We start from the raw sequence: 25,043 nt of genomic DNA on the forward strand, positions 1-25,043 counted from the left end.
GCACGTGTTCCCCCACCCTTTTTCTTTGATTCACTTTTTTATTAACGTTCTTTTTTGTGTGCATAAACTCAGATTTACGAAAAGGAAGAAACATTTGGTGCTTGCCCAAAATCCCCCTATTTTTTTTTTTTTTTTTTTTTAGGGGGGAGGTAATTTTATTTGTATTGACACTGCTGCATTTTATGTATTTTTTTTTCTTCTTTTTTCGCACGACGTGGTTTGTTTTTGTAAATTATTGTATCGCTTGGAAATGGGTAATAATAATATGGGCAGTTATTTAAGATCAATTGTTTCTATATTTTTTTTTACTAAAATCAAACTTTTGAGTACCTATTCAAAATACCTTCCCCACGGGACAGAGTTAGACACCGGGGTCGTTTTTTTTTTTTAACGTGGAGAAAAGGAACAAATTTTTAAATTGCCTCGGTCGTAAAGGATTTCTCCTCCACTGAGAGAGAACAAGAAACTGAAGTGAAGTATCCGAAGATGAGTGGGCAAAACAAAAAAGGGGTGTCTCGTGTTGTCATCTTGAAAAAAAAAAGGGGAGGGAGATAAGTGCACAATAATTCAAACATGAGCTCAGCCTTGTAATACTAATGGTTTGACTGTTGACATTAATCACTAAAATCGTCAATTTTAATTTTCTTGGTAAAAAAAACAAACAAAAACTACTTAATCCCTTTACAGTTTTTTTTTTTTTTTTTTTTTTTTTTCGGCATCATCGTTCCGTGACGATTTTTCTGCAATTTAGTTGTTTTTAAAATCGGTTTAATTCTAAATAGAACGAGATAATATTTTCGAGTAAGAGATACGGACACGTTGCAAGAACCGTTGAAAATAGAAGCGAAGAAAACATAATTATTTTACGTTTTTAAAAAAGGGGGATAACTTTGGAGTTATCGCCTCTTGATTTATTTGTATTTTCAAATAACTTTTTTTTCTTTTTTTTTTTTTTTTTTTTACATGATGGTCATCACTTAGCAAGGCCCGGAAGCCACTCGGGGATAAGGGTTATTGCGTGTACAGTAATCAATATCGTAGTAATCATTAGTATTGGAGATTTGATAAAGTGACTTACTCAAGGGGGCGGTTCATGAGGAATTTGTTTATGTTGGACTTGAAGACATCCAAGTTGTAGTCGGGTGGGAAACAGGCAAACGGAAAAGAGTTCCACAGGCGTGCACTTCTAAGAAAGAAGCTTTGTTCATGGAATCTACGTTTTGATTTAGGCACATATAAAGAGTGGGGAAAATTATTGACAGTCGTTTTAACTAGACAGGTGTTTATCGTGAAAGATTGGCGAGAGGGGGACCAAAGATTTGAGCTCAGACGAGCACTTTCCATAGAAGTAACGATAAAACAGACAGGCTCGCAACGTCTATTCTGTGGGAGAGAGGTTGCAGGGAAGAGAAAAGGACATCCTCCACGAAGTCTATTTTGTACTCTGTCAAGGCAGGATAGGCTGTTTTTAGCAGCTCCTGTCCAGATGTGGCAGCAGTACTCCATCCTTGGACATACTTGGCTTTTATATAGATAGAGAATTGCATCAGTAGTGAGATATCTTCTGGAGCGGTAGAAGGATCCCAATATTTTCTCAATGACCTTGGCAACAGACTTGATGTACGTGTTCCATTTCAGCTTACCTTTTTCGATAATGTCACTAAATAGGGTTTGTGGGTGATACGAAAAAAATAAAATATTCCAAATGTTTCTTATGTTAAACATTATTACATGAGGAGTCATTTCGAGTAAAAATTGAATTTATTTGACCCATATAAACTAGAGAAATGAATGATTAAAATGTTTATACTTTTTAATCGTGTAAGAATCAAGGTGGATGTGATCAGCAATTTCATAGCCTTGACCTTGCGATCAAAAACCAAGATCGAATCGAGTGAAACGGAATGTACTGAGGTAAAGCTAACTAGTAGGAACATGACATTTTTTTTTTTAATTGAGATTCACCACTTATCAAGCTATATACGGCTGGAACAAATCTTCGACGGAGACATTTCATAGCAATCACCGTTTTCAACATGCATGCATTTGAAGAACACATAAAGACACAATGTCGTAATTTTCCCATCCACACACATGTGACAAAAGAACTATGTTATGCTTCACGTGCAGTGATACAACAAATAGAACTCTCCGATATAAGCTTTTACGCATGTAAATCAAACCAGTTCAGGATGCAGTTCCTTAAACAAACAACCGCTATCTTCAGACAATTCTCACCTGGAACTGTAGAGATTCAACGTCTCTATCCACTGCGCCACAAGCCCCCAGGGGCGATCAAGGTTGGATTTTTTAGTCTTAGAAATCCACGTTTATTTAATATCTGATCTTCCATTGTCAGGTCCGTACTGAATGGTATATATTTTATTTGATTGGAATTCGTTATTGAGATGAGTGTTATTTATTAATTTATTTACTTGGCCAAAACGTGGTGAGACGACAACAACTATGGATGGCAGTAATTGCTGAGAATGCAGTGAGGAGATTCGAAGTTCCTGTCCCATCGCGTTTACCACTTGATGAAGGCCAGAGGAATATTTAGCGGAAACATTGTGAAACAACAACTAAGAAAAAGATGAGGATAATAGTCTGCAATAAATAAATTAATAAATAATACTCATCTCAATAATGAATTCCAATTAAATAATATACAATCCATTCTTATATTAACGTTAATCTCCTCTTTGGTTTTCTTGTTTGGTAATCGTGAAAATCCATCTGCCAAGGTCATCTTTTTGCCTGAGTGATAGATGATTCTCAAGTCATATTCTTATACGCATAGCATAGGCACCGCCAAAACTGGGGGGGGGGGCAGGTAAGTACTTTTTGACGGACCGTCTTTTTAAAAATCTACCAAAAATCAGGTAATTATCCGATCAATACGAAATTTTCAGCGATTATTAAGAGAAGAATGAACTTTATAACAGTGTACTTATTTTTCATAAAGGATATTTATATATATATATTTTTTTACTTACAAACCCCCCCTTGTTTTGAGGTGGTACAAATATGCTTAAAATAATCATCTGAAACTGAACACAACATATTGTGTTGTTGTAAGGGACAGAAATATAGATTAAAAAAAAAAAAAAAATTGTTTGCATACCTTATTTTGACGTCTGAATATCAGAACTTCGATTATGTTTAATTATCCCGCTTTTGAGTTTTGAAGTGTGAAATTCGGTGAATATGTTAAGTAAAATAATTAATTTAAGTTAAGCAAAACAAAAAAAAATTTTTTTTAATATTTATACGAAAAAAGCCATTTTAAAATCTTTGATAAATAAATTAACAATTTTTTTTTTAGTGAGCCAAATAATGTATGACCATTATTAAACAGGGAATGCTTTGAAGAATCGATACAAAAAAAAAAATTCGATAAATATTGTGCCCTTTGTGTTAAAAATAGCATCATTTTTTCGATCCCATTTGAAAACGTTTGCCGCCTTTCGACTACGGTGGACCAAACGCGCTGAAATAATTTTTTTTTATTCTGCTTTAAATTGCCCCTCCCCCATTTTGAGGAGCCTGGCCCCCACACACATACACATTAAAAACCAAACTCATACAAATGGTCACCCATCTGGTACTGGCCAGCCTCAGCGTTAATAATACATTGAAATTTTTGTTACTGAAAAATAAGTTTTTTTGGCCTGTTTGGTCTTCCATAGTTTGCTTTTTATCAAATACAAACGTAAACAGTGTCGATCTAGACTCTAGATCGATGCGAAGTAACTGGTTGCCTATATGAATAAGTGAAATTATTTGAAACCCAGGTACTTATATTATAATATTTTTGCATATTATCATAGAAAATCATCCTAAATCTTAGTTAGACAACAAATAAATAAATTAATTATTTCAAAAACCTTTTTTAAAAAATATTTATGTACGTTTTTTGTGCAAGACAAAAAATGTCAATTGTTAACTTTTTGGGAAAATTTAACATTTAAAATTTAATTAAAAATAGTAGAAAAAGTTTTACATTATTCTGTTTCCTATATGATAAAATTCAGGGTTTTATCTTTCTGGAAAAAAAAAAGTTACTCAGAAATAATGGATTTTAATAAATGTAATTTCGTTTTAAAAAACAACAACAACTTGATTTTTCGGCCATTTTTTGGCGGTGCCTAGCAGCATATGCTGCAAATGAGGTGGAGCTAAAACTAAATTCTTTAAGTTGATAATTTCTAATGGCTTATGATCGTTTTCTACTTGGAATTTATATATCTTAAATTTATATATCTTAAATTTATATATCTTAAATTTATATATCTTAAATTTATATATCTTAAATTGCTCACAGCCAAAAAAAAAAAAAAAACAGTGATAAGCTCTTTTTCAATGTTTGCATATCTTTACTCTGTTTCTATTAGTGCCTTTTGCATTCCAATGAAAAAATGCCAGAAAACACTTTTTTAAAGTATCCTTCATTGCTGTAAGTTAAACTTCCGTATGTTGTCCTTGTTAATTTTTTGTTTTCTTCCGATACATTTGCTGCATTTAAAACAAATGTTTGAACTCCTTCCGGCAAAGAAATTCTGTATTTACATAATTTCTTGTACAAGAATTCATAACGCACTAAAAAATCGTTTATGTTTATTCCAGCAGTTTTTTGTTAGAGTAAAATTCCTTGAATGACATGTATGCCACCATGTTTTCGTTCCTTAAATATATCTCATCCAACTTGTCTGTAATTATTTTTAATCTGTTAACTCGGTGATATCTGTGATATCTAAGTGTTGAATGCATTTTCGTATGTTTTGTGGCAATGACAAAAATACTTCTGGGCCCTGTTTTTCTTTAGGTAAATCCGTGAAGATAGACCATACACTTATGTCTTGTTTCCACTCGGTGTACATTTCTTCACTCTGCAAAATAGATGGCTGTTACATAAATGAGGCCATCTTTCTTTCAATTGTGTTTCAACATAAGTTGAACAAATATATCTGTCACACGAAAGAATATGCTCTGCTACCAATGTTAGTTTACTTAGTACTTCCCACGATGTAGGATAAACACATGTTACTGTTCGCTGGACGCCATATTTAATATCCACATAGAGACATAATCTATAATATACAGCTGAATGTGTGTGTGTGTGTGTGTGTGTGTGTGTCTGGTCACGAATAGGCTCCTATATGGTTGACTATTTTAAAAAACTGATTACATATAATGATAGAAGATGTATTGAGACACAGGAATGAGTATGTTTGATCTGGCAGAACGGTGCTTCATAAAAATTGTGGGGTCTGCGTACGCACATGTCCCCCAAAGTATGGAAATAAAAAATTTAAAAATTAAAAAAAAACATTTACAAGTGTTTTTGATATAGATGTACATAAGAATACTTTGATAAGTATGTTTCAACTTAAATAGGGATGGTATAATAAAATTGTAGGGTCTGCATTCGCACCTGGCCTCCATTGAATGGAAATAGGCACAAACTTTAACAAAGACTTTTCAGATCTATCTGTGAAAGTATACTTTGATAATTATGTTTCAGTTTGAAGAAATATGATATAATAAAACTATGGGGTGTTCGTTCGCACCTGACCTCCATAGAATGGAAATATGTCACAAAGTTTAACAAGGTTTTTTAATATAGATCCACAGAATATTGTAATAAGTGTTTTAGTATGAACAGGTATGGTATAATAAATTATGGGGTTTATCTATTTTATTTTTACTTTCATCATATTTTGCTTTGGTTTTTATACCCCCAAATTCGAAGCTATCTCTTTACAACCCTTCCTTTTCATAACCTATCATACTTTCATAAATCAGAGTCCATTTTCTGTAGGCTGTTTTTGAACCCAGTCAACGACGGGTACTTTTGCTAGTTAAATATAATGAAGAAGGCCACCAAGTTCGATAACTCTTACTTTTAACACTGAGGACCAACAAGCCTCACTTCTTGATCTATATATCTTGTATAATAAAAGCCCATAACCACTCAGAAACATAGATAAATTTTTAATTAGTGATGGGACGATTCCAATATTTTTCCAGATTGTAATACAATTACCGATTCCGTGCTAAATTCCTGATTCCAATACAATTACTGATTCCGATTCTTTATAAATCTCTAATTATTTAACTATAAGATTATTTCCCTTGATTTTCGTAAAAAAACACGTTAAATATGCAAATATTTTTCTAGATGTCAAAATGCACTTGTGTGGAGGATGATCTATCGATTTTAGATTTACTGGTAATTTAAAATCAATAAATATTTATTATTTTATCATTATTACCAGCAATAGAAGATTTTAGTTTAAACAAAATCAAATAAAAAAAAAAAAAGAAGACAATTAAAAGAATCGTTTTGGCATCGGAAAATAGACATCAATTTTTCCAATACCGATTTCGATACACCCAAATCTTCCAATTTTTCCAATTCTGATTCCAATTAATCGTCCCAACACTACTTCTAATATTAGTAGATATCACACTTAAATATTAACCCCCCCTCCCAAGTTGAAAAGTCAGTGCTTGTTAAGATACAGTCAACAGATCGATTTTTTTTCAATATGTCGTTTTAATCAAAAATATTATGTACTTAATTGTCATGTCGAAAATAGTAATATATCCAAAAATTACGAAAAATCATGGAGTATAAAGTTATTTATAGTTAAAAGTAATTTCTACAGAAAATTGGATAAAATCGCCTTTTTCTTAGACGTTATAAAGTAGGCAGTAGGAGGCTAAACACCGGGGGGGGGGGGCATAATTCCAAAAAGAATATTTTAGATTCCTTGTGTCATGGCTGCAAAATTTGTTGTCTGCAGCAATAGACTTATTTTTACTAAAAACACAATAGCAATTGTTCTATTTTATGAATTTTCATAATTTTTGGATATGTTACTATTTTCGACATGACAATTTAGTACGTAATATTGTTTTTGCTTAAAACGATATATTTAAAAAAAAAATCGATTTGTCGACTATAGCTTTAACAACCACCAAAACATCATTGGTTAAAACGGTTAGACACTTCAAAATGGCCGATGGGAATCCATCAGAGACACCCAAGATTGTTTTTATATACGTATAAATAAGGCAACTGAATGAGTCAAAGCAGACATTGAAGCATGTTTCCACATGGAAATTCTATAACAAACCCTGCGCTCCCCAATTGTTCATTTCAATCTATGCTGCTGTCATTGGGCAAAAACAGAAAACGTACCACAGATTCAGCCACCAAAAATCAGGTACAGACGCCATACTAAATGATCTGATCATTACCACCTCCTATGTCCATAATCTATATATATCTATAAAAGTGAACGTGTCTGTCTGTCTGTCTGTCTGTCTGTCTGTCTGTGTACATTTCCCTACGCAATAACTCTGTCAATTTTTAGTCTATAGACTCGAAATTTGAAATACCGGGTACTGAGATTTGGGAAAATCGATGTGACGGGTGTCAGCCAGAAATTTGGCTGTTAAGGGGTCAAATTTCAACGATTTGACCTTTAAGAACTCTACCAAACTCCTCCGACAATTTTGGGTCTAGACACTTGAAATTTTAGATTTAGGTTCCTTGAACCTGGATCTAACTTAATAAAGTGATTTGAGCCCAAAACAATAAATTTTAAGGGGTCATAATAGGGGTTAAAGTTTTAAAAAAATTAACCATTTTTTTTGTTTTTTTGCTTTTTTTGCACAGCATACACCTCCAAACACCCGAGCAACGCCGGGCACCCCTGCTAGTATAATATAAAAACCTTGATACATGTGGTCCTGATCCCATCCCTACTATTCTAATAAATATATGCTCTGCTGAGTTATCTATGATAACACAGTGCACGAAAAAGGTAGCCTCGTGTTTGGGAAAGATATGCACTAACATGCAGTTACTATTTGTTATATTTATAGAGCTTTAGAAAACAGGTGGAACCATGTGCGTCCCTCTCAAAAACAATCACTGACCCCAATGTTGTTTCTCATAGTTTTCTATTCGTCTTCTTAGCTTCTAGTTCTTGTTTGTGGCGATTGTCAAGGGCATAACACTGGCTTATAAGTATGAAAATAAAATAGACACAAACCCCCAAGAGAAAACAAAAACTCTGGCACATTGTGTTTAAATCAGTTGTGCTCTGAATGTGAGAGAGAGAGAGAGAGAGAGAGAGAGGGAGAGAGAGAGATAAAGGACCTCCGAACATTGCCTGTTGGCAGTTTTCTGCCAAGACATCTTTGTCATTGGTTGATCAGTTTGTCTCCCATCTGCTAAAGTTCTTGCCCGATCTGCTCTGAGCTGCAAATTCTTATCAACTGTCACAAACTGAAAATTGCCCATAAATTAACTCTGACTCCTAAATTTATTGACTCAAAATCGGAAATCCTATACCCGGTCTTTTGTCTAAGAGTGACCTATAAGCGGAAAAATGACTCACCCTCTTATCCAATATCAGCTAATCACCTATCCGGTTTCTGATTACCTTTGTGTGCCTTGGTGAACCATTTCTAACCATTGAGTCACTTTCTGTTTTACACCAGGGAGGAGAATATTACAGTCCAACATCCCTTCAGTATGGTTTTAAAATCATTTTTTTATTATTTACTTTTATGTCACAAATACCCAATTTTTGAACCTGATCAAAATTGCCACATTTTTCTGCTGCTTTTACCACGCGTGCTTCATTTAAAAAAAAAAAAAAAGAAAGAAAAGAAAGGAAAAAAAACTTTAAGTTTAATTTTTCTTTTGTTGGGTGTTTTCTTTTCAGAAATCGGCTTAAACACTAAACACGTCATAAAAAAAAAAATAATGGAATAAGGAAAAAGAATCTAAACAACAACTGGTAATTTAAATTAGATTTTTTTTTTTTTTAAATTATTTTGCTTTCCCTCTTATTTCATTCTACAATAACAATTATGAAATTCATATTTAACTATATTTGTCTCATTGTCATGAGAAAATATATCCCTTATATTAAAATATTTATTTTATATTAATAAATCAATAGTAATATGATAATTAATTATGTAATATACATGTTATAATAATTCATTATTAATTTTATAATAAATAAATAATATAATAATTAATAATATAAAATGCGTAACATAATTAATAATTAATAAATGATTACTAATATTTAATGAACTTAAAGAAAAGACATAAATGTTCTTTTAATTTAATTTAAGAACTATCCAGAACATCTTCAAGAGAACAAAAAGGTATTCTCTTTTTCAACTCAAAAAGAACATTCTAGAACAATCCAAAAATTTTGTATAAAAGATGCCGTGCTTACAAAATCAACAGTTATACTAACAGCTGTTGGCCTATCTGTTGGACTTCGTGTTTCTAACTCCAGCTGGTTCCAGCCGACAGAAACTTCTCAAAGGCATTTCCAGCATTCAGTTAAAGATTTGAGTTTCGGGTAAATAAAAATTTTGGGTTTGTATTACTGTACACATAGATTCGAAAAAGTTGTCAAAAAACAAATATATAACAAATAAATATTATCAAAGGCAAGATAAGTTACTTTTCTTCCTAACTGGATACATTTTTTTTTTGTTTTTATTCAATGTAACATGTTTATTCAGCTCGAAAAACATGCAGTGTTTACCGATGTATTGGAAAATTCAAAATGGCGCCCGACACTCTCTTTAACATGGTAAGTTTGGGAAAAGGTGTTATAAATAATAAACTAGACAAAGTACTATTAAAAAAACACCGAATATATGTCAACTTATGTCACGGTAACATATAATGAGCAAATTTCTAACAGTATTTTGTCTAGTTTATTATTTATAACATCTTTTCCTGAACTTACCGTGTTTAAGAGAGTGTCGGGCGCCATTTTGAATTTTCCAATACATCGGTAAACACTGTATGCTTTTCGAGCTGAATAAGCATGTTACATTGAATAAAAACACAAAAAATATATCCAGTTAGGTAGAAAAGTAACTTATCTTGCCTTTGATAACATTTATTTGTTATATATTTGTTTTTTGACAACTTTTTCGAATCTATGTGTACAGTAATACAAATCCAAAATGTCTCTTCTTAATTTCTTATTGATCAACGATTGTATGTGTTTTCGAATTCATCTAATAATACTGTTTAAATAGTTGACTTAAAGTTAAGAAGAGTTACTTCCCTTACACCTTTACGTTTCCTATAATATTCGTACCAACAGAGTGTTTATTTTTTAATATTACTTAATTTTTTTTGTTTGTTTCGTGTTTTTTTTTTGTTTTTTTTTTAATAATTTTTATTTTTTTAGAATTTGAAGTCGATTGGTGTTATCTTCTCTTTAAATTTGTTGCATGCAATGGCAATACCCAAGACTAAGCAAGTAACAGTCATATGTGTTCTGCTACAACACTTCATCATTTCTGTCCTTAGTTAAAGTTAGTAAAGAGAAATCCTTTTAGACTGAAAGAATTTTAATTTTTGCCCCAGTTCAGAGTGCCTCATTTTGGAGAGTGGAATTTTCTTTCACAATGAAAACCAGCCTTGTGTCGAACTCTACCCCCATGAAGAGGCAAGTAAATGGGGACATGGCATCAGTTTGTAGTGTCCAGCTCTCTGAAATAAGAAAGACTCTGGATAGGTGCAAAATTTGCCATGATCATATCTGTTGGCATTCCCTAGTAGGAACGACTCAAGCAACCAGTGATAAACCAATTTCCACCTTTCAAAGGATGAAATAATGCCTGAAATAATAGCCTCTTATAACCAAACAGAACCATATTTTACTCTGCTCCAATGACGAGGTTTCTGGTGATTTTTTTTTTTATTTTATTGATTTTTTTTTTTATAGCTGCATATTACTTAGAGTGAAATGGCTTTCAGCATTATTGCTAAGCAACTTATTTTTTACTTAAAACAATGATTTATTTTATCTTCTGGAAGTGGCGTCATTTCACTTTCATGAAGGGGTGGGTAAGCACAATTATGTTGCTTTTAAAAGTGCTCTAAAGGCCTCAAAGGATTACCAAACCTTCTTTTTTAGGTGAGATGTGGGGAATTAGTGCCCGTTTACTTAACAAATATTAGAGGGTTTTTTTAATGTTTTCTATTTTTACATTCAAATATCATATTTTATTTTGATTTGTTGAGAGAAAAAAAATCAAAAAGTTTAAGTTTTAGTCAAATATAGATGTTAGTTTTGAAAGTTTTTAAGTTTTAAATATTAAAAAAGAATTGTGTGACTAAAACTTAATCTTTTGTGCATTTTTATTCTGTTTATTTGGTAAAAGTCTAGAATAATTAACATTTGAGAACTCTTTAACAAATTATTTGAAGAAAAAAAAACAGCATGTAATTTATATAAAACACCTTAGAATGAAATTCTCTACTGAATCCAGCTAATGTTTAGAAAGTCAAATAAAATTGTGTCTGAGATGAGTACATTTGTTGATGACAGATATGAAGGGAAAAACCAATGTACACATATCCAAGGGAATTCCTGAAACCTTAAAAAATGACCTCCAGTCTGTAGTGGAATGGAGACGTAAATGGATGGTAATATTCAATACTACTAAGACTAAGCTTCTTTCCTTTAATAATTAAAAGAAATAGCACTCAAGAACTTTTAAATGAATAAATAAAAAACACATAATTTATGTAAAACACATTAGAATGTAATTCTCTACTGAACCCAGCAAATTTTACTTTTAACTTATAAGCCAAAAAAAAAGTTTGTTTTTTTTAAGTGTGAAAACGCTTTGTAAGATTTTTTTAAATGGTAAAAAAAAAATCATATGAATCGTTTTTACACATTAAAACTAGTCAAGTTCAGTAGAGAATTTCATTTTAATGCATTTTGCATGAAGTTTGTGCTCTCTTTTTTTAGTTTATGTGTTCTCAAATGTTAACTATTCTATACTGTTATATGTTTATTTTGTATTTCAGTAATGATGAAATTGTACTTTTGTGGTAGTATGCGTGCTGGCAGGCAAGATGCTGAAATCTACCGTACCATCATAGGTCATTTAAAAGTCTATGGTCATGTCTTCACGGAAGATACCGTTGGTTCCAACGATGACGGAAAAAAAGGTAATTTATATTTCCTTGGTAATAAATCATAACATCTCTGAGAGACTCCACGGATGTAATAACCAAAATGAATAATCTTATAATAATCTGGACACTCCAGAAGGACAAAGCAACGTCTACCTCCAAGGAAAACTGAGATATAACTGCACCATACGATGTGTGCTATACCCTCACTGAGTCAGGAGAGTACTGGGAGGAAGGAAAAGAAATTTAAATATAACCATCTCAGACACAATTTTATTAAAGTTTCCACACATTAAGATTAGCAGGGTTCAGTAGAGAATTTCATTCTTATGTGTTTTATATAAATTATATGCTGTTTTTTTATAGTTTATTCTCAAATGTTACAATTGCCGGTACATGTAACATTAACGCTAATGGTAACCAAACAGATATGTTAATTTCTGCAAAGTAACTTCCGGTTTCTTAAAAAGGACTCAGTGTTTATACTTACTGTTGATGTATTTTTGAAACTGTTAAGAGATCACCAATTTTTGGGGTCGCTTATGTGGCAAATCATCATTTTTTGAAGAGTTTCTTTGGAGTTTTGATTTCGGCAAGATATTTTGGGATGAACAAATTTTAGAGAAATATTTTCATTGAAAAGTTTTTAAGGCTGCAGCAGATTAGATGGAGAATAATTTCAAGCTCCAAAGTGTGTTCCACATTGACGTCAATGGCCCAAAGCCACATGATAGGCTGCTTAACCCTGCATTAGTCTCATGGGATGTTTTGCCACCCCAATTTTGTTAAAGTGTTCATCATTCCTAGTTGGCAACTTATTTCTTTTCCTCCCTCCCAGTATTCTCATGACTCAGTGAGGGTATACCACACATGTGGCACAGTTGTATCTCAGTTTTCCTTGGAGGTAGATATTGCTTTGTTGTTCTGGGGTAATTTTGGGCAAATTTCGGCTCATTTTGGCCCTTCTTTTTATCCTAGGAACCCAAAAATGCCTCAAAAATGGCTAGAAATTATGGGGTAATGTAAGTTTTAGCTAACTAAGTCCATTCATAGTCATTTCGGACGTTTTAGGAGTAACATAGTAGCCAAATAGCTGATTTTTTAAGATTTCGGGTAATTTTGAGCAAATTTCGGCTCATTTTGGCCCTTCTTTTCATCCTATAAACCCAAAAATGCCTCAAAAATGGCTAGAAATCATCAGTCTCAACTATCTATACCAATTTGTATCCATTTAGGACGTTTAGGTGCATGCAATTTTGCATAATGTAAATTTTTTGCTGCAAATGGTGATTTTGGGCCCCCGGGGGGGGGGGGCAATATCGTAAAAAAAAGCCCCCCACATGCCAAAAATGCCTTTTTTTCAAAAATTCTTTTTTTCTCTATCTATTATCATCCTAATGAAGAGATTAAGCTAGGTGCAAATGGTTTTTGAAGATAGACCCCTAGTACTGCCGCCCTCTAATATTATGTATTATTAAGCTACTCATGGCCTACTACACATTATTATAGTAGGCCATGGGCTACTGTGTAATATTTAATATGAAATTAATGTTTTGGTACTCTTTTACTATAAGTTTTGATGGGGTTATTATTTTATTTACAATTTATTACTTTTTCAGTTTTATAACTATGAGCTTAGCTAATGTAATATCTGAATTTTTCCTTAGTTTTATAATTTATTTTAATTGTATTATTATATATTAATATCAACAAGCTACAAGTGATTCAAACTGTTTGATAGGGACTGCAGATATATTCTAAACCAGCAGGATAACTATATTTTACAAAATAATAACACTATATATATATATATTTGTATTGGGGTGTATAGACACCCCATGGGACTAACCATGTTTGGAACACCCAGGTGACAAACGCAGGGTTAACAAAACTATTCTTAAAGACAATGACAGAGAAATCAAAACATGACATGGGTATATATATTATTCCTTAATTGGAATTCATTTTTGAGATGAGCATTATATATATATTAATTTATTTTTATTTCGGACTATTATTTTCATAATTCTCAAAAAAAAAAACAATAAAAGATGAAAAACAATGACTAATAAAGATGAGAATAATAGTCCGAAATAAACATAAATTAATGACATGGGTAGATTACCAAAAAGGAATCTGGTAGTGTACTCTACTCCTGGCTACTACAGTGCCTTGAATTATATAAGATCCAACAGATAAACAACAAAACCATGGCTGTCATTAAAAAGATGTGGCAAATAACCATGGAACAATAGCAATTCTGATGTCAAGATCCAAAGAGGAATCTTCCAACGAGACAGTTTATCACTTTTACTCTTTTGCCAGCTCTACATACATGACATCAAGCTGTATACCAGCTCAGATACTGACTTAAGTTAACTCTTGCAGGTTGTACATGTCTACTTTAAAGATATTGGAATGAAGTTTGGCTTTGATAAATGCACTAAGTGCTGCCTCAGAGCTGGAAAAGAAGATCCATGCAAAAAAAAACATACAAGTTGATGAAGATACTAACATCAAAGATCTAGAAGAGCAAGAACAATACAAATCCATTGGCATTGAAGATAATTATTCAATTCAAAACTCCAGGATGAGGAGAAATTGTGGCAGAGAATATGTATGCCATATACGAAAAATTTGTGCAACCTAGGATAACTATATTTTACAAAATAATAGCACTATAAACAGTTTTATAAACACCCCATGGGACAGACCATGTTTGGGACACCCAGGTGACTAATGCCAGGTTAAGATATGGAGGAAATCAATTGATGATGACTTGATCTTGACAGGTGGCACACGCGAAATGGTAAACAGAAAGGAAAAGTTGGAAAGTCATTCATGAAAGGTATAATCTCAAGTACGAGACAAGAAGACAAAAATGTAAATGATAATAAGTTTATAGATAGATGTGTAAATTTAATATATATCTGTAAAGAAATTTAAGATAATTTTTTAATTATAATAATATTTGGGAGTTTTTTTTTTGGGGGGGGGTTGTAAATTTTCGGGTAATTTTTGCATATATGTTTTTCTCAAATGTTTTCCTTGTAATTGATTGAAAATTGTAAGACAACAAAAGATTTATTTTGATTTTAAAACAAAACCAGATTGTATCAGTTCGTTGTTAGTGTACAACATGCTACTTGAGAGTTTCCATAAAAAGTTGAAAATAGTCTACGATTGGTAGGCAAAATGAGAAAACGATGTAAGAACAAAATATTAAATAGTGTCCCCCCCCCCTCCAATTGTTACAAACGAATTTCTAAACAATAATGTTACTATTTAGAAAACCATTTTTAACATGGGAGAGGGCATGGGCTTTGTTAACTATTCTGTGATTTCTCTCTATGAATGAAGCTAAAGTTTAATTTTAATTATAAAAATTTGGTGGGTTATTAAATCGATTTGCTTTGCTGTAAAAAAAAACAAAAATGAGATACAAATAATAATAACTAGCGGGACCTGTGGGAATTCCACAGGGGACGCATTCATATGCAATATATTGATGTTGACATTCTGTAGATGTTCAGCATAAATAATGCTCTAATATTATTGTAGCTCTTTTGTTAAAACTGCAAAAGTATTTATCTAAGCTAGCAAGGACGCCCGGCGTAAAGTACGCTTTAATATGATATTTTAATTCTTGCAGATTTCGTATATATTATTATAGAGTTAATGTTCTATCGATTTTTATGTATTATAAAGTTGTGATTTCAAAAATAAAAAGATATATTCATATGACTTGGGTGCATCAGCTTGAATCAAAACCGATACCAAAACTTATGATATATAGCTTGAGTTCCTACAGCTATAATCGAAACCGAAATCAAAACTTATGAAGAATTCTTGTTAAAGATATTTATTACAAGAAATGAAAGCCCATAACAATTAAACAAGTCACTCAGATGTAAGCATGACACACAAAATAAATAACACACACACTATCCTATTAATATATAGATAATTTGTAACCTAGAATAGAAAAGTGTTTCTTAATCTAGCTTAGATTTTTGGTGTAAGTTTGGATTTCAACCTAATTTTAAAAAAGCAGAAATACAGTAAAAGTTTTACACACTCGTCACGGAATGAAAATGTCACATTCCAAAACTCACATAAATTGATCAAGTAGATTTTTTTTTTCTTTTTACTAAGACAATCAAATTTTACAAGGAAGCAAGTCGTTATTTTGACCCATCACGTTAAATAAAGGTAGACAAATCAATTTGATCTACCAAGATCAAAATCAGCCGTACAATGGCTACAATCTACTATTAAAATCGCAGACATTGTAAAAAAATAATGATTTCATCTACAAAAAAAAAACAACAAAAAAAAGCTATTTGATCAATTTATATGATTTTTGGAATATGACATTTTCGTTCTGTGATGGATATGTACATTATAAAGATTTTCCTGTTTTTTATTTATTTTTAAAATTAAGTTGAACTCTGGATTTGCACTGTTTTTTATTTACTGATTTTATTATTATTTATTTTATTATTTATTTCTTTTGTTCAGCTGATGCCAATTTAACAGATAAGCAAATCCATGACCGCGATATAAACTGGTTGTTAGAATCCGATGGTAAGTATCATGTTTAAAAATTCTTGAGATGAGGGATTGATTATTTGGATCTTTCCAAATTATTATTCTCATCTTTGTTTTTATTTTTGCTTAAATTTTTTTCTTTTTTTTTCTTTTTTTTTTTTTTTTTTTTTTTACAAGAAAATTTACAGTAAACGTTTTGGGGTTTTTTTTGTCTACAAAAGTTGTTATTTTATAAGAAAATATGAATGATTTTTATGAAAATCATAAATTGTTAGGTGAAAGTACAGAATATTTTTTATTTCAAGAAAACTTATAAAACTTTTTGCCAACAAATGCTTCTTTTTATTGGTGGTGAAAGAACTTTCTAGAGACGAGTATATTTCTTTAGAAATCTTTACTTCAGTCGAGTGTTTAACAGCCATCGATGGTAAAGAGGGAGAAGATGTGGTTGAGGAAGTGAAAGGAAGCTCCCCCAACTGGGTAGCTTTCAGAAATGTGATTTGCGATGGAGATAAAAGGATTATTTCCAAATTTTTGTCTCCACTTAAATTTAATTAGATATGTATGTAGAATTTAATAAGATATGTATGTAGAATTTAATTAAATATGTAGAATTTAATTAGATATGTATGTAGAATTTAATTAGATGTGTAGAATTTAATTAGATGTGTAGAATTTAATTAGATGTGTAGAATTTAATTAGATGTGTATGTAGAATTTAATTAGATATGTATGTAGAATTTAATTAGATATGTAGAATTTAATTAGATGTGTAGAATTTAATTAGATATGCATGTAGAATTTAATTAGATATGCATGTAGAATTTAATTAGATATGTATGTAGAATTTAATTAGATATGTAGAATTTAATTAGATATGTATGTAGAATTTAATTAAATATGTATGTAGAATGTAATTAAATATATATGTAGAATTTAATTAGATATGTATGTAGAATTTAATAAAATATATGTAGAATTTAATTAGATATGTATGTAGAATTTAATTAGATATGTATGTAGAATTTAATTAGATATGTATGTAGAATTTAATTAAATATATATGTAGAATTTAATTAAATATATATGTAGAATTTAATTAAATATATATGTAGAATTTAATTAGATATGTATTTAGAATTTAATTAGATATGTATGTAGAATGTAATTAAATATGTATGTAGAATTTAATTAGATATGTAGAATTTAATTAGATGTGTAGAATTTAATTAGATATGTATGTAGAATTTAATTAGATATGTAGAATTTAATTAGATATGTAGAATTTAATTAGAGATGTATGTAGAATGTAATTAAATATGTATGTAGAATGTAATTAAATATATATGTAGAATTTAATTAGATATGTATGTAGAATTTAATAAAATATATGTAGAATTTAATTAGATATGTATGTAGAATTTAATTAGATATGTATGTAGAATTTAATTAGATATGTATGTAGAATTTAATTAGATATGTATGTAAAATTTAATTAGATATGTATGTAAAATTTAATTAGATATGTATGTAAAATTTAATTAGATATGTATGTAGAATTTAATTAGATATATATGTAGAATTTAATTAGATATATATGTAGAATTTAATTAGATATATATGTAGAATTTAATTAGATATATATGTAGAATTTAATTAGATATGTATGTAGAATTTAATTAGATATGTATGTAGAATTTAATTAGAATTATGTAGAAGCTCCCAGTTGGTTACGCATTCTTCCTTGTTTTGCTGTCTTACTTCCTTCCACATCCTTTTGACATGATTCATTGTTGCCTTCATCACTGGGTTTCGATTTAGCATTTCAACATTTGAAACAATACTCGGTTTTATCCGGTGATTGCTGGTTGAGCCCGAGCCATGTTTGACAGAAAATCCTGAGGACCCGGGTCAAATACTGCAAGAGAACCCAATATACAATGAGCATATGTTTGTATTTTCAATATCGCTTGTCTTTTTTATTTGTTCCTTTTTGCACTGTTTTCCTTTTCTTTCTCTGCAACTTTTTTCAATCCTTAATTTTATTGTTGTATGTTTTAATATATTACGCATTTATGGCAGCCTATCTTAGTGTCACCCATTTGAATATCTATTTTATATTCTACACCTATATTCTCATTGACACTGCTCGTTTAGTATTATTAGACTGAGCTAGTGTTTAGGAGAGATGGAGTTCAACTATAAGTTAGTTGGGCCACCTCGAAATCTGATTTTCATAAATTAATTTGAAAAAAAAGTGATTGCTCACTCAGCTTGGGTTAAATTGGGTTTGCAAAATCAGTGAAATCATAAATTAGTCACATTTTGCTGACTATTTTGATCTCAACCTCCTCTTTCTTCTATAGGGGTAAATAGTTTTACTACTTGTGGTGATATTTCCTTTTCTTATAATGGACTATTCGAATCTTTTTATTTGTTCCTTTCTTTATTACATTCGACTGTTGAGAGGCACAGAAGGTGATAAAAACAGGACTGACAGGATGGTGAGAGGTCACACAACATACAGTGAAAGAGGAAGAGAGTGATAGACAGAAATTTATCAAGAGATGGAGTACTTGGTGAATTAACTGCAAATTATAACTAATTAGAACAATTAAAAAATATTTTTTTGAAACATAGCTGAATCCACATATTAAGGAATATTTTAACATGTATTTTGTGTGATTAAAATATATAGAAAAAAATCCTGGAGAGGGGGGGAGCAAGAACGTTGATTAATTCAGCTTTAATACAATAATGGATGCTTGGAGAGTTACTTTATTTCTTATTAATCTAAATATCATTTTCCAATTATATTTCTTCTTTTCATTGCTGCAGCTGTGATTGCTGAAGTAACCCAACCTTCTTTGGGTGTTGGTTACGAGATTGGACGAGCCCTTACGATGGGAAAGAAAATCTTGTGTCTTTATCGATCAGACCCAGAAAATGCAAAAGGTAACAGTTTTGTCTTTAAAAACAGTTTCTCTACAGTTTTATTATTTAGGTACAACAAATTTAGGTACAACAAATTTAGGGACAACAAATGATTCTCACTGTTTTTTGTTTTTTTTTAATTTTTTGTTTTAGTTTTATTGCTAAAAATCTTTATAAAAATTAAATGCTTTTTTTTTTTCAGATTTAGAGGGAATATTTTTCGTAATTCGAGTCAAACATGAAATAAAAAGAAAATGTTCCCTTTTAGTTAAAAGAAATAAAATATTTGCTTATTTTTTTTAAAACCATAAATCTTTTGTTGTTTTTTTTTATAGTAAGTATTTTTTTTTAAATAGTAAATGTTCACCAAAAAAATGACAATGAAAAGTAAATATATCAACAAATTCCCCTAAATCTCAGCCTATTAGTCTGAAAAAAACAAAAACAAACTTATCTTTGACAAAGATTTTTAGCAAAGAAAAAGCATGTCAGTCTGTGTAAATTATAGTTGTTTTATGTTGTCCTTGACATAAGATTCTGAGGATGCTTTAATGATGTGCCTAAATATCACACAAATAGAGGATCAGCAGGAGCAGTTGTTGTGCTTTGTCGTGCCTTAATTTGTAGTAAATAGTTAACAAATTAACAAAACCTGTTTCTTTATTATAGAAAATACTAGAAACCACATGCATCTCCCAGATGAAAATTTAATATATAAAGTAAAGCCAACCAAAGTGATCATATATAAACGTTAAGCAGCATTTCTCATATAAAACCAATATTTAATTTTGTTTCACCAGTTATTTATAGTAAGCATCAGCCCATGTTCTTTAAAAGAAAATGTATTTTGAATCCATTCTATTGAAAACATACTTAATCCGGTTTATATTCTACTTTTGCATAGTAATTTTAAGAGGAAATAAGAATTAACATTTTCCTATGTACGGTGCCTTCTATTCTGAAAAAATCTAAAATATTTTAATATTACATATTTCTTTTAGATTTGATTTTTTATTTCTGCAGTAAATCTAATTTTCAAACAATTTTCATTTTAATAATTTTAAATTGGTAATATGTTACTTTATTTATTTTTAATAAATAATATAATTTCTATTCAAAATAATGAAAGGAATTTTAATTTGATCAATAATTATAATATTCAGTGCGAATTGACATCTTTTAAATTCTGCAAAAAGTCAATGCCGGTGTTAGTTTGTTAAAGCTTTTTTAAAAATAAAAAAGAAACAATAATCTATTTTATCAAACATCAGAATGGCCAAAGCGCCCCTCAAACTTATTAACAAAATTCAGGTAACTTGTCTTTTTTCTTTCAATATTAAGGATCCGGATTATGTTTGAGGCATTTTAACTGTCAAATAGAAATTTATCTGACTTTTAAATATTTGACTGCTCGTAGACTTAATATATTTTTTTTTAATAGATTAAAACATTTTTACCTTAATCAGTGATATTTTTATAACATTTTAGTCCAATTAATAAGTTAATGACCAAACGTTATTTAAAAAAAAAAAAGAAAAAAAAGTTTGTTAATCAGGGGAGATCATTCAGATTAAAAAAGATGTAGTTATCTCCCCTATATTGTAAATATTAATATCTCTATAATGACATGTTCATATTAGCTTCTTTTACCACTAGGGCGTTTTTAATGTTGGGAAAATTCAACAGCTCGAATTAGAATAACAATTTTGCAAAAATTTTCTCATTTTATTTATAACTTTAAAATTGAACATTATTATCATATGATTTTTAGTCATATTGGAAATTTATAAACAATAAAGACGACAATTTGAAAATTTTAGATATTAAAATTAGGTTGTTACAAAAAAAAAATGGCTACCTGAAGCACTGGGTTTTAAAAAGTCATTTTATTACATGATTTATAGTTTTATAGTTTATTTCTGGTAAATTTTAACATATATAATAATTTGTCCTCAATAATAATTTGTAACTTATTTTCAGATAGAAAGTATTTTTGAAGCATAGCAGACCCTCAATGATGGATATGCTAAAATATGACTTTTGCCATCCTTATGCTGCAAGAGTCCCAACTTGGACACAATGCTTCCAAATCTTCTGCCAATATCAATAGAACCTGGAGAGATGGATAGTACAAAGGTAGTTCCAGAAATTTAGTAGTGGAGATGAGAACCTTCAAGATGAAGAAGGTAGAGAACAACCATGTAATCTTGACAATTAAATAATTGCAAGCCCTTGATGAGCAAAATCCATGCTAAAATGCCAAAAAAATGTCTCAAAATGCAAATCCGGATGGTTCAACGTTTGAGAGCACAGTTCAACACGGTTATGGTCTTAGGTGTGGTCTCCAGTGAGGGTCACATCATGCCACCTCAGATCTTCAAAGTCAGCTTGAAAGGTGGTTTGAAGTGTGATCGATGCTCTGACTGCTTAACACCAATGACTTTGACTGAATAGTTACTTGTGACAAAATGTGGTTTCTTTTCATGATAATCATAAACGAGGAAGTCAATGGCTTGATCAGAAGACTTCCAAACGTTTCTCAAAGCCAAATTTACACTAGCAAAAACTGATGGTGACTCTCTGGTCTGCATTACATATCCATGACAGCTTTTTGGAAAATAATCAGAGTATTACTGTTAGAAATTTACTGCAATCAACTTGCTGATAGGCATACTTGCTTACAAGAATGAAAACTGCATTGGTGAATTGATATGGTTCAATTCTGCTCAATGATAATGCACAGCCACATCGCCTACCGATTATTATTTATTTTTTTTATTTTTTTAGTATTTAAGCACATTTTTAAATGATATAAACTTTCTGGTTTAAAGAAGAAGTGGAATCAACGTTCAAAAATTTTGTTGCATCATAGCCAATAACTTTTTTTATCAATGAGGAATAAATGATCTCGTACATTAGTGGCAGAAATGCAGAGCTGCTCAATGCTTATATTTTGACATTTAAATTTTTCATGAATAAATAGTTTCTGATATTAACCATTCAATTTTTGTAACAATCTATTATATAAAACTCACCTGTCTGTTAGTGTGTGTATGTATGTATGTATGTCTCACTAAAACTTTTGACACACATGACTAACACTGACAAAATTAGTATTGTTAGAAAGATCGGTCTCTCAGTCGACAAATATCCAAAAATTGGCCCAAAACATTCATTCTTTGACTGTCAACTGGGCCATTTTTTACAAGGAAGTGTTGCATTTTGCATTAACATTTTTGCAAAGTCATCATATGCCTTGCAATGACTAACCTTATTTTAAATGCCCATGGCATTGTAAGTCACCGTGGTTGCGACAACTAAACAGTTGGCTTTTCTTTTTACCTCCTTTTCCTCTTAGCGTTACAGGTTTGAGCCTGGCTACTGCAGCTATTTTTTTTTTTTTTTGCACTCATGCAGGTACTCACTGCTATTTTCATTCATTGCTCCATACCCTTACCATAAAACCTCTCCACACCCAGGCAATGCCAGGTAACCTCATCAGTCTAATAAAAGTATGAAAATAAACTGCAAGAAAAAAGGGATGCAAGATCCAAACAAGGTGGTGCAAACCTTGGCAAAAGAGATGGAGTCTCAACTCTGGAGAAAGCACTGAATGAGGATCTTCACTACTCCTTATACATGATTTGCAAAGGACTAATTACTCGCCATCATGTACCAAGTGAACTGTCTTACAAAAGTCAAGAAATTTCTTCAAATCCTCAGTTGAACCTGAGATGTTCTAATTCTTCTCAAGACTAGCTTTACAATATGTAGAACAACAGGTGTCTACTAAAGAGTCTACAGAAAGACCCAGGTATCATGAAACCCAAATTCCCTTAAACAGTAATGGCCTTTAGGTAGGCTTCCAGGTGAAGCCATGCCATACTGCACCACATCTTCAAAAAGTAACTCAGACGCAATTCAGATAGCTATATTGAATCGCTGTCCACTGTGGTCAGGCAGTGAGTTGAAAAAGTTTTGCAAGAAGGCCATACACGTAGCAACAGGACTCAACTTCATATCACACCTCTGAGAAAACACAAAAGTGACTGTCTCACTTGGTGCTTGTGGATTTCTAAAAGAAATTATATAAAATGTCAAAACACGAGTATATACTCATGTGTCATATCGAAATAAGTAAAAATTTTACAAATTATGAAAAATGATGAAGTAGAAGATCTGCTAGAACTATTTTTTACAAAAAAAATAGCTATTTTTGATTCGCCATTTTTTTTTTAATTTGAAATTATGCAATTTAACTGAAACATGGGAGATAAGTAAGTTTGTCATACAGAACAGAAGAAACTTTTGGGGGCATTTTAAGAAACTTAAGAAAAAAATAACACATATCAAAATAATAGCAATTTATTTAAATATTTATTAGATTATAAAATATATTAAATAATGAAAATGAAATGAATAAGATGCAATAAAACATTTATATTGGTCATTCAAGAATCAGAACTATCTAGACAAATTGATGTACTACAGTTACCTCGCCTGGATTCTAGAATTCTTCAAAATCAACAAATATGATAAAACTGGATAATTCGATAAATTTCATTTTTACTAGTAATTATTTTTCTACTTTATCATTTTTTGTAATTTTTAGAATTTTTACTAATTTCGACATAAGTAGTGTTTAATAGTGTTTTTACTTATAATGCATTATTTTGATTTTTATAATATTCACTTATAATGCACAATCCCCCACCACTTTACCAGTTCCAACATCTGCCTCCTGAACTCCCCTGATTGCTATTATGTATGGGTGCAGTTGAGAAAGACACAAGCCAAGCATTCTGCAACACAAAGAACTAACTCATTGGCAGAATCAAATTGGTATTCAAGCATGTCTCAGAGGATACCATGAAGATTGCATGCTTCAGGAACTAATGGTTTCACCAGTGCAGCTTTTTACAGTGGACTGTCTTTGGTAAAATATTCTCAACAAGATGCACTTTGAATCTTGAGAATACATAAATCATTGACAAAGATATGACATTTTTTTGTTTCCTTTCCAAAATGTGTCATATATATCCCTAACAGCCTGTATGCTCATCAGAAGTGTTTAGCGATCCCTTCAAATATATTTTTATTTCTCTTTCTTTATAGAAACTTTGTTTTTTTTTTTTTCTGTGGTAATTATATATATATTTTTTTTTTTTCCAGGTTTGTCAGCTATGATAGCTGGAGCTAAAGACAACGTCCAAGTTTTTGTGGAAATCTACCAGATGGATAAAGTGGTTGAAATCTTGAAAAATTTCTTCTCACAAATTAATTGATTCTTTTTTTTTTTTTTTAAATGCATCAATACAAACGGCGAATAAAAAATACACCTGTTCTTATTTTTGTCAGGGAACGTTTTTTGAAAAAAAAAATCTACATTTTTTGTACCTGGTTAAGCACGGGTGTTATTTGATTAAAAAAGAGAGAAAAAGTTTTAAGCTCGAAATCCAAACGACATGAGACAGAAATGTGTCTTATACAAATTGAGACGCGGTCAGGTTTGGTAATATAAAATATAAAAAGCCAGCATTTCTTGAATTGGGATGAGTTTTTTTTT

The 25,043-nt window shown here is 30.8% G+C and overlaps 1 protein-coding gene across 6 annotated transcripts in view; it reads left to right on the plus strand.

Moving 5' to 3' along the window:
* The window catches only part of LOC145287889 (putative 2'-deoxynucleoside 5'-phosphate N-hydrolase 1), a 110,744-nt gene extending 85,923 nt beyond the window's left edge, over positions 1-24,821 (plus strand). For 4 of the 6 annotated variants that reach the window (XM_080135806.1, XM_080135807.1, XM_080135808.1 and 1 more), the window contains exons 2-5: positions 11,885-12,028; positions 16,514-16,579; positions 19,382-19,498; positions 24,650-24,821. In XM_080135806.1, coding sequence (XP_079991932.1) covers positions 11,885-12,028; positions 16,514-16,579; positions 19,382-19,498; positions 24,650-24,762 — 440 coding nt within the window. In that variant the 3' untranslated portion in view covers positions 24,763-24,821. Of the gene's footprint in view, positions 1-8,794; positions 8,820-9,294; positions 9,402-11,884; positions 12,029-16,513; positions 16,580-19,381; positions 19,499-24,649 lie in introns of those variants that run through there. The other 2 variants (XM_080135810.1, XM_080135809.1) reach the window with 2 other exon arrangements.
* Positions 24,822-25,043: the final 222 nt, after the last annotated feature.

Source organism: Euprymna scolopes, chromosome 11 (assembly GCF_053919585.1).
Source record: "Euprymna scolopes isolate OS-2025 chromosome 11, ASM5391958v1, whole genome shotgun sequence".
NCBI classification, from domain to species: domain Eukaryota; kingdom Metazoa; phylum Mollusca; class Cephalopoda; order Sepiida; family Sepiolidae; genus Euprymna; species Euprymna scolopes.